Here is a 14,370-nt window from a genome sequence, read left to right as displayed (position 1 = left end):
TTTGACCTTTTGGCACAATCTGTATTTGAAAGTAACTTATCTCAAAAAAAAAAAAAAAAAAGAAAAAGAAAAAAAAAGAAAGAAAGTAACTTATCTCAATTAAGTTAACTTCACACTAATTTTACTTTAGTTATGGTTTTCCCTTGTAATTTTTTTTTTATGGAAAAGAATTGTTCTCTCAAGTAATGATAAAACCGCACCTACCTACCTGCCTTTCTTTTCTGTATTTGGAGACAAGAGATCATTGTATAGACTTGGCTGGCCTGGAGCTCACTGTGTAGATCAGGCTGACTCAGAGAGATCTACCTGTCCCTGCCTCTGGAGGGCTGGGATTAAAAGCCTAGACACCAGGCTTTAAAAAAAAAATGCTTTTAGGCTTTCTACTTAGAGTAGGGTACCAAGTAAACAACAAAAGCAAAGTCATGAAACAGTATTAGATTTTGTTTGTTTTCTCTGTGTAACAGCCCTGGCTGTCCTCGAACTCACAGAGATCCAACTGCCTTTGCCTCCCATTGCTGGGATTGATGGCACTCCACCATCGTCCGTCTGGATAAGAATTCTTTAGTTTTTCTTTTGTGTCCTTCTGGAGAGTTAAATCATAACTACAAACGCTACAGTTTCAAGAAGGATACAGACACTTCTGTCCCAGCCTCACCTACACAGGCACTGGTGCTACTCCAAGGTCCAATTCAAACCCACTGAACCCTAAGATCTGGCACAAGAAAAAGAGTGAGAACAAAACTCTTCAAATCTGCTGTTGTTCCTCAAATCATTTTGCATCTTAAAGGATTAGTGTAGGGTATGTCTTCTGGGACTTCCATCTCCTTTTCAGTAGGCCATCTTTAGGCAAATGCTTCATTTAAGCAACCAACCGAAAATTTGACGCCTTTTTAGAACTATATGGGCTCTATAGTAATTCTGGAATCTCCACTCGGTGGTCTCAAACTGATAAACTCCGCCTGATCCCGTTCCCTTTTACCATTATCCTACAATCTTAAATCCATTCGCACAAATATTCCACAGATGTCTTGAGTGAATTAGCTCTTTAGGCTCTTTAGTGGTGTAGTGCACCACCTCATGAACTATACTTTAGTAATCTACGCCCCATAGACTCCCCTCTAAGAGTCTACTTAGCCGTAAGTCTGATTGCAGGTCTAGAGGTGAACTGTTGGGGCTGCAACTGGGGGTGGAGCTCCTCCCAGGGCCCCACAAGCCTCAAGGCTCTCCCAGCAGCAGCCTAAACCCAACTCCCACCTGACAGCCTTGCCTACGCCTCAGGCACTCACAAGCCAAGGCCTCTGGGCAAGTGTGGAGTCCCTGGACAACTTTCGCTAAGCAAACAGCTCCTGACAGGTCTCGCCCACTGTCTCAGACGCGCACAGGCCTGGGTCCATGGTTGGAGGGCCCCGTCACTCTGAGCCTGCAGGCCCCACGAACCGTGCTCATTGGCTAAGGCGGACCGACCTTCCTCCTAGAACGCCTGCGCATGGCCCGCAAGCGGCTCCCAGCCAGGACATCGGCTCTCAGCGGCCTCCCTCCCCGCTTCAAAGCCGCACTTGTCCGTGTCCTTACCCCGCTATCTGCGGGTTTCCGAGGGGAGCTTCGGGAGACACAAGCAGGTTCTTCCCGCCGACTAGGTCTGAGAGAAAAAGATGATTGGCAGGCTGGTGGGAGGACGCTAGGCAAAGGTGAAGGAGTAGCCGGAGCCAGGGGGCGGGGCCAATGCGCGCACGCGCAGCCCCCTTGTTGTGGGGGGGGCGGAGCTGCGCAGGGCGCTCTGGTGACGCAGTCCTAGCTGAGGAGCCGTTGGTAGTTTTGGTCGGCTTCCCAGATGCAGCCGGATTTGAAAGATCTCGTTCCTCTGGCTTACATTTCCCACTTGACTTTGCCTCAAGCAGTATCTGGATTTATTCATTATTTTCTGAGACAGTGACTCCCACTGTAACCCACGCTGGCCTTGAACTTGCGGCAATTCTCCTTCCTCTGCCTACTAACTGCTGTGATTACAGGTGTGACACATCACGCCTCGCTATTAGGCTGTTTATAAATGTTTTCGGGCTTTTTATTGCTTTACTGGATGTCTGTAACTGATCTCTAGACCTGCAAGTGATGGAATAGAAGCTACCTCTTGGCTCGGTCAACCAGCCAGAAGTCTGCGTTTTCCCACCCTTTCTCTTGGATCTTCTTTATTCTGAAGGTTTCCTTGCGGCCCGCATCGCTGCCCGTTTTCTGCAGGAGCGTATAATTATATAATTAGCCACGCGAATTTCATCTCGTGTCTCTGAGGCAGTTGTGTACGCCACACATCACTCAAACTTAAGTGTGCTGGGACTTAATTTTCCTGCCCTTTGTGAGACTGTAGATCTAAGGACACTTCCTCTACTCATTTTGAGAACTCCTTTAAATACTTGTCCCATTTATTACCCTATTTAGGTTTTTTTTTCCCCCTAAACGAATTTGTGGCCTACAGTAGTATAGAGATTGAGGATTTTGTTAAAGATACTGAAGATGGCTTCTGGAGTTTTTTGTTGTTTTGTTTTTGTTTTTAGACAGGATTTCTGTAGACCAGGCTGGCCTTGACTTGAGAGAGCTGCTGTCCTCTGCCTCCTGAGTGCTGGGCTTAAAGGCATGGGCCACCACCACCTGACAACTTCTGAAGTTTTAATTGTTTTGATTGTTTTGGGACAATCCTTATTACATATTTATGTTTTGGCATATTTGTTTAAAATATTCTCTTTAGCAAAGTCTAACCTAACACACATTAGTCTCTCATTATCATATGGCGTACAGCCAAGTCGACCAGCAGATGAAATGCTTGCTGTTGGACCCACAAGTCTGACCACCTTGGTTTGACCACCAGAACCAGATAAAGGTGGAAGAAAAGAACAGACTCCAAAAAGCACGTGTGCTCCTCCCACATCAGATACATAATAATCATATGAGACACACTAAAAGGAAGTTGTTGTGAGTGTAATTTAGACGTTTGGTATAATGCCCTGGATTTTAGTATTTTAAGTCTGTGCTGCCAGTTTGTGTCAACTTGACATATGCTAGAGTCCTCAGAGAAGAGGCAGCCTCAATTGAGAAAACACCTCTTATGATCATGCTGTAGGAAAGTATTTACTTAGTGACTGATGTAGGAGGTCCCAGCCCATTGTGAGCACTGCCATCCTGGAGCTGGTGGTCCTGGGTTCTAAGAAAACAGCAGGTTGAGCAAGACAGGGGAGCAGTCAACTAAGGCACTCCTCCATGGCCTCTGCATCAGTTCCTGCCTCCAGCTTCCTGCCCTGATTTCAGTGATGGACTAGGATACAGAAGCACAAGCCAAACAAACCATTTATCCCCACGTTGCTTTTTTGTCATTTTATCCCGGTGTAGTTAATCCTGACGAGGTAAACGTCATCCATAACATTTGGTGATTCTTAGTTACCAAACTGAGCACCTGTAGGCACTGATGTTAAAGGCACCTGGGGTATGGCTTCTCACTTTGAATTACATTATTAAAAAGGAATTTACCATACTGAGATCCTTCTAAATTTAAGTAAAAAAGCAATTTTAAAAAATCACTTGTTAATAAAACCCTTGCAAGTAAATGAAATTTTTTTGCTTGAAAACTATTTGATAATTTCTAGTGTCAAGATACAAATGCTTAATACAATGAGTTATTTTTATTCTTTTATTTTCAACAATGATTACTTGAACTTAGAAAACCCAACAACAACCCTTTATTAACTAATGGTTAGTGAAAAGCCAAACCTTTCCAGCCCACTTCATATTCTCTTTCAGCCATTTCACGGCAGAGCAGTGCTCCAGACTGTACACCTGCTCCTTGTTAATGTTGACGGTCATGTGCTTGATGAAAAGCTTGGGGTCGGATATCCGAGCAGCCATGATCAGTCTTTCCACTGCAGCTTGATAATCGTCCTTGCTTCGAGGTTTGCTTTCTTCACATCTGTAAAGTGAACCCCAAGGCAGAACTTCTCAGAAGCAGCAGTGTGGTTTCTGTACAAAAGTCATCTGCATTTACTTTTTTAGCAGTGATTCCTAGGGTTTTTGAACCATGGCTTACAGTATGAGAGGCATTTTATACTAGGACCCAGTAGCAGTTGGTAGTCGAGAAACACAGCTCTAGAACACAGTTACCTTTATGCTGGTATTTTCAAAGCTCGTAACTATAATGTTAAGCTGTAAATGTTGGTATTAAGTGCAGCACAGCTTGAATGATAAACAACCACATTATTTTCTCTTGGTATCAGTTGTTTCTAGTTTCAAGCAGGTATTTAATATGCAGCTAACATTGAGTAACAAACTGTAGAGCTGTATGGTTTTCTTTGGTCCTGATGGGTACTTTATTAAGTGTTATAATTTTCTTTGAGCTCCATCTGTCACCAACTGTGATTGTGTTTACTGGATGAAACTCTTAATTTACGGTAGCTTTTCATGTGGAGAAAGGAAATAGTTAAAAGTATTTACAATGAGACTGTTTCATGCTCTTGGTACCTTGCCTGTCAGAGAACATCAAGCTCTGAGAATGGTTCTACTTAAATTAAAACCAGTGTAGGCCACTTGGTAACCTAAATGAAGCTCCTGCTTCAACGTTGGAATGAGTATCCAAGCACCTTCCAGGGCCTCCTAAATTAGACGAGGAACTTCAGAGCCTGATGGACTGACAAACTGCGTGGCTGGCATATTCCCAATGTCTACAAACGGATAACCTATAGATAGAGGTTAGTTACCTAAGGCAGGGCTTAGCACACCAGCAAGACACAACATATTGGCCTTCATAACATTAAAGATGTAGATATGTCACTAGTTATGGACTAAGGCTGCAACCACCTCACACTCAGCAGTGAATGGAAAGGCTGAGACTGTGGGGACAGGGTGCAAGAAGGAAATAAAATTCTTCTAATAAAACCTCATGTCACACAGTGCATGGTGTCAGTCAGTCCATCCTTTACTGAAGGGTTAGCTGTAAGAACAAAGGCTAGTCCTCTTGCTAAACTGGGGCTGTGCCACATGACTCCAAAGCAAACTGAAGACAGCAGACCCAGCATTCCTGAGTATGGAGTGTTAAGGGAACAGATGTTGAGGGACAATCTGCCACGGGCCGATCGGATTTGGGAACTTTTGTCAGAGACACTGACTATTCCTTGTTCTAATTTCCAAGCATCTTTAAACAGCGAAGAAACTTGGAAGAGAAAGGCAGTTTTTCCTGGAGCAAAAGACAGGCCTCTGACAGCCTTAGGCAGTGTCTTCCTATAGAGAAATGGAAAGCAGGCTTTGGGTTCTTGAGGCTTGGGCCTGCCTTCCTGTCAAGGAAGTCCCTGTGGGTTATCAGTGAGACTTCCGGGGGATAAGCTGACCATCGGGCTGCTGTTCCACAGCAAGAATGTACCTTGTCTCCCAACATAGGAGTCTTGTGTCTCATGGGCCTGCGGAACACCAGTTTACAGATGGGCAAGATCTCAGACCTTCACAATCTTTCTTGAGGGAAGTCCCAAAATGCACTTGACTTTTCCTAGCCTTTTGTCTCTTGGATCACTCATTCTGGGAGAATCTGGCACTCCAGTAGCTTTTTTTTTATTTTTAAAATGTGTTTTATATAACTTTTACATTTAAAAGTTAAGATGGAAAACTGAAGAATTTCCCAGAGATAAGGGCTGTGTAAGTGTGCACATTGGCACGGCATTTGTGTCAGATTGTGCCATTCTGGATCCATAAGCAATAAGTAAGAGTCATAGCTAATTTTTTTTTAAGATAAAGGCCCTTTAAGGTACCACATTCTTTAACACAAGAAAGCAGATCCATATTTTAAGACAACTATCATTACTAAAGTGTTCACTGGGCTCACTCTTTGTTTTTTTTTTTGGCAGCAGGAGGGTGGGTGGGGGAATCAAACCCAGGGTTCCCATGAATGAACACACTCTACCACTGAAGTTCACCCCTAGCTCCTTCATTTGTTTGGTTTTAAGCCTGCAGTATGTCCTGTTCTTTCTCAGTTTAAATGTTAGCCACGTTTATAATACACATACAGAGTACCATGAACTATAACATGCTCACACTGCATTACAGCATAGTACAGAGCTGCTTCTGTGTCAGTGCGGCTGGGTTGCATTAACTCACCTTTTCAAAACGATCTGCAGCACCTGGGTGGGAGCTCCTGGGCTCTGAATACTACTAGCGTTAGACACCAGAAATATCTCGATAGCTAAAAGCATTTCAATCTCAGATAAATAAGAAGGAACCAGTAGAAGTTTCCGGTATACGTTTCCCTCTAATGGTGGGTAGCAACCCAGTGAAAGAGCACCTGAAAATCAAACAACAGGTCACACTTCACCAAACTTCAATGGGTAAGACTTAGTGGCAAGGCTTCTGGCTTCTAATTGTCCGCAGCTGGCAGCCACTTACAGGTCAGGGTAGTGTTATACATTGGCAGATTTATTACATTTTCTATGACCATGAGCAGCTTGGTACATTTGAGACTGCTCTTTATGAGAAATCCGAAGTAAGTGCCCATGTTTTTCTGGTTCATAGTATCATAGATGACATAATTTCAGACTAATTAGAGAGCCAGGTATAGTGACACGTGCCTGAGATCTTAGCACTTAGGCTAAAGCAAGAGGACTAAGTTGGAGGAACGAGTTGTGCTACATATAGTGAGATTATTCCAAAACAAGAAGAAAAACTTCCTGACTGGAGCATAACCAGAACAGCTATTTAGGTTTTAATGGGATTTGGTCTATGAAGAACCAATGCTTTTATGGTCACTGTCTACACTGAATTCCAAATACAAAAGATAGACCGTAATGGGAGCGTGCCGCCTCTGTTAACTGCCTCTGTGGCAGTTTGAGTTTACTTAGAGGTGCCGTCAAACCATGTGGCTGTTAGTATTCCTACTCCGCCTGACAAGTGCCGAGCACAAGAACAAGTGTAGCTCTGCTCCCTGTGTGGCTGCCACAGTCACCGGCTCAAGTCCAAACACCTCATGTTTCCAGGGAACAGTTCTGACTTAGCCTAAAACTGCTTGGCAGATTATTAGAAATGATAGCTGATACTCTTAGGATTAACTATCCAGCTGGACATAGACAATATTATATACAGTTTACCAAGATCAAATTAAATCTATGTAGATTTTGTTTAAAATGTTTGGGATTATTTTTTCCTTCAAGAAACTAACCCAGTGTAGGTGATGACGCTAATCTCTGAGACATGATCCAAAGACATTCCACTAACACGTTAATATTTAAACTTAATTATTTTATGTTTATGTGTGTGTACATGCATGAAACATGAGACTGTTAAAAATTAAAACCTAAGGAAGTCTCCAAAAAAATGTATTAAGCACTTAAACTTATTACCTATAATGCAGTCTAATTATTTTCCTATTTCATTGGGAAGAAAAGTTATCACTTGCTAAAAATGATCATAGCTGGGAGTTTGAGAAAACACTTCTAGTTCAGGTGGGTAGCCAGGATGTCTGACACCCAAACATTTAAATTTCAATTCATCCAACCCTTCTACAAAGTGTTTTAAGATATGTCAAACTATTTTAAATTTTGTCCTTTATGTCATTTGCTTGCCTTTACTAGAATTAACAGCCAAGAAAAAAGATGACACTTTTAAACAAAAGACAAAAAAAACCAAAACAAAACCAAAAAACAGGTTTCAAAAGACAGCAGACATCTGTTAGACCACCGCCTCTGAATATATACCAACCATTATTTTTGCATATGTAAAAATTTAGTTTTAAATATTATAGATGGATCCTGGGTTAGAAAATAATCAAAACCAACATATTCCTCAAAACATTTCAATGGAACTTACTTTTGTAGTGGGCTCTGGCTTTGAGCCACAAACAGCTCCTTCCTAAGGACGTTATCAGTCTCCTGAGGAAGGAAAAGTCAATCGGGATGCTCTTTGCAACCATGAAGTCTGCTACAGAAGATGATATGCCAAGACTGTTACTTTCTATGCAGGCATCCAGGAGTTCATTAAAGAGAAGGCTGGACTGGGACACCCCCATTGCTTCTGAAGTGAAGGAAGCAGTGACACAATGAAAGGAAAGTGGTCAGTGACAGAGACCAATAACCTCCACCTTTCTCCCCACACCCGCCAGCTGCACAGCTCAGAACGGCTCCCTACATCTCCCCACTGCAGACATCAGACTCACTGAAGTATGATCATCTTTCATACTCTCCAAGTAAGAAACAAAACACCTTTAGGCAAAAGCAACACTGTGGGTTCCTCTGTAATGGGGAATGTCAAAAGCTTGACCAAGAGGTTGCACTCACTTCTCTGCATTTGGTCCCTACATAGCCCTGAATCTGCAGACTTGAAAATTTTTCATGGATCTGTTTGTACAGCTCAGACCTCTGCCTTCAGTTTTTCATGACTCAAATATATTTAATTCTAATGTTCACTTAAAAAACACTTGAATGGGTATCACAATAATTAATTTGTAGGGAATTATTTTACTCAGTTAGGTCCATGCCACTGTCAGATCTTAAGTGGTCCAGACCCTATCAGAAAGTTAATTTCTTTACCCTTTACATCTTCTTAAACACTTGCCTAAAACTCTAAACGTATTACATAGCCCCTCACCGTGCTCTACATATAAAGAAGGAAACTCCTTTAGTTTGTCATTCTAGGATGCAGCACAACTCTGTCCACGTCTACACCGGCTTTGCCTCATTATCAACATCACTGTCTGTTAAGGGAAAGTGGAATAGCAGACACTGTGCTAGGGACACTGAGGTAAAAAGCATCATCAGCAGGAAGACACTTCCTACAACAGCATCTCCATCAATCAATGGAGATGAAGTGGAGAGGAAACAGAGAGACCTGGGGAAGGTCCTACATCACTCTCTGCACTTTTTGTATCATTCTCTGAACTTCTTACAGTTTTTGTGACCAAAGTGTCTGCTCATAGACTCCATCCTCTTATCTTAAAGCTTGAGCTTTAACTTTTAATAGAACTCATTAATTCCAAGACTGCCAAGATGCAGAATAAGTTAAGCTATGAAGTATGCTCATAATGTACAGAGGTGTGGACAGGGAACAAGGATATGCTGACAGGAGCTGCTGACAAATAACCCAGGGAAGCATCTTCAAAAGCATACATTTAGAATTTATATAGAACATATTTTATAGAAAATTATTTCATTAAAAATACTGAATATAAGGCCTAGGCAGAACAGAGATCTGTCTTATTAACTGGCAGAAGATGAAGGCTGTGCTGGGGAGACAGCTCAGCAGTTAAGAGCAACTGCTGTTCCTGTGGAGGACCTGGGAAACCGACTGTGACTTAAAGTCCAGAGGGATTGAATTCCTTCTGGAGCCACCAGGCATGTGTGTGATACACATACATGTATGTAACACTCATTCATACATATAAAGTAAAAATAAATCATTTTTTAAGATTATGAAGGTGACTTTTAAAAACGTACCTTGAGAGTTCTGAAAGCCTGGAAGGTTCCGCAAGACCTCAAATGTCTGTTTGTACAGATTCTTGCCCAGGATCTCATGCGCTATGGCGCAGAGCAAGTTGTGACGATGAAGCACATCCGCTCTGTCGCAAGGCCAAAGCGGTGTGCTGGTTATCCACTCCGATTCTCCCAAAAGAGAAGACAAGCGCACCATGAAAACGACACTTCCCAGGGTGACCACAGTTGGAATAACTATCTCGTTTGAAGGCACTTTTGCCTACACATATCGATACTGGGGCCATGAAGTCACGGCTAAGATTTCCCATAGTAGCCGAACCTGCCTTCTAAAGCTGGATTACCTGAATTTAATTTGGCATGTTATATTTCAATTTGTTAACACATCTAACTACTTTTTTCTGAGACAGTGTTTTTGGCTGTCCAGAGTTTGCTCTGTAGACCAGGCTGGCCTTGAACTCATAGATCCATCTGCATCCCAAGTACTGAGATTAAAGGCATGCTCCACCACTTCCCGGCTTCTAATAATGTTTTAAAAATCAATAGAATAGAACTGTAATAGTTTCAGACTCACAGTTTCTATGACAATTAGGCCTTATCAAGAACAAAGTTCTGTCAACCAAGGCGAAGTTAAAGCCACTTTCTCAATCAGTTTATACCATAGTGACTTTTCCTGTCTATATATTCACTGGTGCTCAAACCAAGCTATCGACTTGAGCTCATGTCAACTGAGGCAATTATATACACAGGGATACAAGAAGATAACAGGTTCTGTGCATGCAGATGTCAGGACTTACCCCTCAGTACCCAAATGGCACCATCTAGGCTCCCACTTTTGATAAAAATCTCTGCTGCAACGTTTACAATTTGACATCTTGGTGCTATTTTTTCAGGTCCTGTAAGTCCTTTTAAACTTGTAAAATGTATTTTTAGCTCATATAGTATATCTAAGACCTTCCTTCCCTGGAATAAAAGTAAAGAACACTAGTATCATTCATCTACAGTATTAGAGACACAAACTCAGTGGTAACATGCAGGAGACAGTTACCAGTCTCAATTGTTATGCTAGACTCACAGCCACGAAACTGCAACAAGACTTTGCTCGAGCATTTACTATTTGGTCACAAAGGTAGAAAGAAGGAAAAGGAGACGAACACTTGACCTTGAGTTACCCATCCCCTCCCTCTCTATCAGCTCTTCTCTCACTGATGTTTATGCATTAAGTGTCTTCCCTGAAGACTGTGGAGCTGGGCATGTGGCTCGTGCCTACATACTCAGCACGTAGGAAGTAGAGGCAAGAAGACTACTGACAGTTTAAGAATAGCGTGGTTTTATAGGAAGGCTCTGTTTCAACAAAACTCAAACAAGCAAAATCAAAACAAAACAAAAATGTCATTGTCTGGGAAAAGGCTTCCGTGGGTTAATATGGAAAACTATCGTGTGTTTTATTCCTTTTATAGTTTACCATCCTGAGATCCAAAAGAGTTGGTGGAAATGGAGATAATTTGTCACCAAATTTGGATGAAATGCTAGTGCAGTGGAGCCAAAATTGTTAGCTGAAAACAGTTATTTTTTTTAACTCAGTAAATGAATTATTTGATAGAGTCTACATGAAGACTGCCTTTGGTTTGGACATAAGGATTTGGGTGTGTATTACTATTTTAAATTAGGGGCCAGCCTACTACCATCTCTGTTAGTAGTTCAACAGTAAATACCTTAATTATAATTAGACCAGGCTGACCTCAAACTCACAGAAACCTGCCTGCCTCTGCCTCCCAAGTGCTGAGATTAAAGGCATGGGCCATCATGCCCAGCCAATAAATACTTTTAGAAAAATATTTCTTTCATTTTAAGTTATTGCTATGTGTACAGGGAGGTAGGTGTCTGAGGAATCCAGGAGGGGGTGTTGGATTCCCTGTAGCTAGAGTTACAGGAAGTTATGAGCTACCTGATTTCAGTGCTGGGAGCTGAACTTGGGTCTTCTGTGAGAGCAGTACCTATTCTTAACCACTGAACGACCTCTTCAGTACCACGACAGTAAGTACTTAGTCTTTGACAGCAACATTTGGTGGCTGAAGTTCTATTGTTTTTAATGAATAACCCTTTAAAAATATAAAAAGTAAAAAAAAGCAGCTGGAGAAGTGGCTTAGTGGTTAAGAGCACTGGCTGGAAAGATGGCTTAGCTGGTACAATGCTTGCCATGCAGCCTGAAGCCACCAGCCTGGATCCCCAGCACCAGGTAAACACTGGGCAGTGTAGCACATGTTTAGAGCCCCAGTGCTGAGGAGGCAGGGACAGGAGGTTCCCTGACGTTTGCTGCCTAGTCAGGCTTGCTGAAAGGGAGAGTTCTAGCTTCACTGAGAAACCCTGCCTCATAAGGTGGAACAATGGCAGAAGAAAACAACCCATGTCTCCACATGTATCAGCATGGGAAAGCACATATGCATGTTACACATGTATAAACACACACACAAGAAATAAATGTCTAAATTAAGGATATGTTAAAAACATTCTGAGCGTGTGGGCTATGTAGAACCAGGTTACAGGCACAATGTGGACTGTGGGTCTTAGTTCACAGACCCTTATTGTTCTGTGCCCCTTTAACCAGATTTTTATTATGATGTGAAAATACTTTTAATTTGAATAAATAAATATATCTTTCAGGTTATAAATTTTAGATTAATTTCAAGAATGTTACCTTATATTCAGAAAGGAATGGGCTTGAATTGGGTCTGATATACATACCTATAATCATAGCATCCAGGAGGCTGAGGCAGAGGGATCTTTGTGAGTTCAAGGCTAGCATGGTTTACATAGTTCTATGACAGTCAGGGGTATTTAGACTCCTGTCCTCAACCAAAAGAAAGCTAAAAAAAATCAGAACACACACACACACACACACACACACACACACACACACACACACACCAAACTACCTCCTAGTGATGACACTCAAAATCAACTCTCCAAGCATAATAATTAATTTTGTTAAGATAGAAAAAATTCACCAATGTCTTAATGACCTAAGAAATAACAACTAAATAAATCAGAATAATCTAAAGTTTTAGCTTAATGTGTACACTGTCAAAAAGATTTTTGTTCAACAGTCTCCAGTGTGCAGGCACTCATGCCCAGGAAATGAATGCTATGACTGCCGTCCCCTAGACCCTGCAGCACAGAGGACCCATCCTACACAGTGAGCATTAAATCTGGAAACCTACAGACTCTCTGTTCAGCCAGTTTGGGTGCAAAAATTCTTTTTAATCCATGTATATTGTATATATTCAAGTTAACCTATGCTTAAATGCTAGCACACAGCTGTTCAATTCTGAAATAACCAGAGTTACCAGAACCTAAACTTTAACACTTGATTTAATAGTGATATTTACTCTCACTTTCTGTTGAGTCCATCCTCAGCTCCTCCCTTCACATTGACTTTTCATTCCCTCTATGTGAACTTTATCGAGCCTACAATTCAATTATCATTTGAGGGAAACCCAAAGGCTATAAATACAGTGTAGCTTTGAAGGCTGAGGAAGGACATGGCTCTGATGTAAAGGCTGCGGACCTGAGCCAGGTGCCTACGACTACACTAATGGCAGGAGAAAAAAAGGACAATTTACAAAGAACAATTTTGTAAATTGTTCTCTGACTACCACATGCATGCCGCCATATACATATATGTACGTATGTATGCACACATGTGCACATATACAACTAAATGAAATTAAACAGAACAGTACATCTTGAATCCCCAGAGCACCTGCAGAATGGGCTCTATTAATAGTTAGACATAGACATGTGGCACATGGTCTCTCAGAGTATTCAAGGAGTGATTTCCAAAGAGTCTTGATGATTGTGAACATCTTGGGTTCATCTTAAGGAAGGTATTTTGAGGCTGAGCATGGTTTGTGCATGCCTCTTAACCTAGTACTCAGGAGGCAGAAGCAGGAGTATGAGTTCAAGGCCAGCCTGGTCTATACAGCAAATTCCATGACATCCAGGGCTATATAGAAAGACCCTGTCTAAATAAAGAAATAGACAAGTTAATAAATAAAAAAGGAAAATTTTTTGTGATCCTTCAAGATTATAATGACAATTCAGGAGTTGTCAAATAAATTATAAATTCAAAACTTTCAAATGAAAATATTTTAGCATGGCCTCCAGAATCCAATAGAGCAGTTGGTATCTCATCACCCCCTGTGCACACCCATGTCTCATCACCCCCTGTGCACACCCATGTCTTATCAACCCCTGTGCACACCCGTGTCTCATCACCCCTGTACCCACCTGTGTCTCATCACCCCTGTACCCACCTGTGTCTCATCACCCCTGTGCACACCTGTGTCTCATCACCCCTGTACCCACCTGTGTCTCATCACCCCTGTACCCACCTGTGTCTCATCACCCCCTGTGCACACCTGTGTCTCATCACCCCTGTACCCACCTGTGTCTCATCACCCCCTGTGCACACCTGTGTCTCATCACCCCCTGTGCACACCTGTGTCTCATCACCCCTGTACCCACCTGTGTCTCATCACCCCCTGTGCACACCTGTGTCTCATCACCCCCTGTGCACACCTGTGTCTCATCACCCCCTGTGCACACTTGTGTCTCATCACCCCTGTGACCACCTGTGTCTCATCACCTCTGTGCACACCTGTGTCTCATCACCCCTGTACCCACCTGTGTCTCATCACCCCTGTACCCACCTGTGTCTCATCACCCCCTGTGCACACCTGTGTCTCATCACCCCTGTACCCACCTGTGTCTCATCACCCCCTGTGCACACCTGTGTCTCATCACCCCCTGTGCACACCTGTGTCTCATCACCCCTGTACCCACCTGTGTCTCATCACCCCTGTACCCACCTGTGTCTCATCACCCCTGTACCCACCTGTGTCTCATCACCCCTGTGCACACCTGTGTC

General features: G+C 42.5%; 2 protein-coding genes across 17 annotated transcripts in view; both read right to left on the bottom strand.

The window, feature by feature from the left end:
- The window catches only part of Tcaim (T cell activation inhibitor, mitochondrial), a 31,283-nt gene extending 29,549 nt beyond the window's left edge, over positions 1-1,734 (bottom strand). For 2 of the 12 annotated variants that reach the window (XM_063265856.1, XM_008766718.4), the window contains exon 1: positions 1,465-1,603. In XM_063265856.1, the coding sequence (XP_063121926.1) occupies positions 1,465-1,517 (53 nt within the window). In that variant the 5' untranslated portion in view covers positions 1,518-1,603. Of the gene's footprint in view, positions 1-208; positions 353-1,254; positions 1,423-1,464 lie in introns of those variants that run through there. The other 10 variants (XM_039081817.2, XM_008766723.4, XM_063265855.1 and 7 more) reach the window with 10 other exon arrangements.
- Positions 1,735-3,649: 1,915 nt separating this feature from the next.
- The window catches only part of Topaz1 (testis and ovary specific TOPAZ 1), a 54,646-nt gene continuing 43,925 nt past the window's right edge, over positions 3,650-14,370 (bottom strand). For 2 of the 5 annotated variants that reach the window (XM_006244204.5, XM_063265307.1), the window contains exons 16-20: positions 10,238-10,403; positions 9,447-9,611; positions 7,825-8,028; positions 6,124-6,307; positions 3,650-3,952 (exon numbers count right to left, since the gene is read on the bottom strand). In XM_006244204.5, coding sequence (XP_006244266.1) covers positions 3,733-3,952; positions 6,124-6,307; positions 7,825-8,028; positions 9,447-9,611; positions 10,238-10,403 — 939 coding nt within the window. In that variant the 3' untranslated portion in view covers positions 3,650-3,732. Of the gene's footprint in view, positions 3,953-6,123; positions 6,308-7,824; positions 8,029-9,446; positions 10,404-14,370 lie in introns of those variants that run through there. The other 3 variants (XM_008766728.4, NM_001376913.1, XM_063265308.1) reach the window with 3 other exon arrangements.

Source organism: Rattus norvegicus, chromosome 8 (genome assembly GCF_036323735.1).
Source record: "Rattus norvegicus strain BN/NHsdMcwi chromosome 8, GRCr8, whole genome shotgun sequence".
Taxonomy (NCBI): Eukaryota; Metazoa; Chordata; class Mammalia; order Rodentia; family Muridae; genus Rattus; species Rattus norvegicus.
This window is presented reverse-complemented; position numbering and strand designations above follow the sequence as displayed.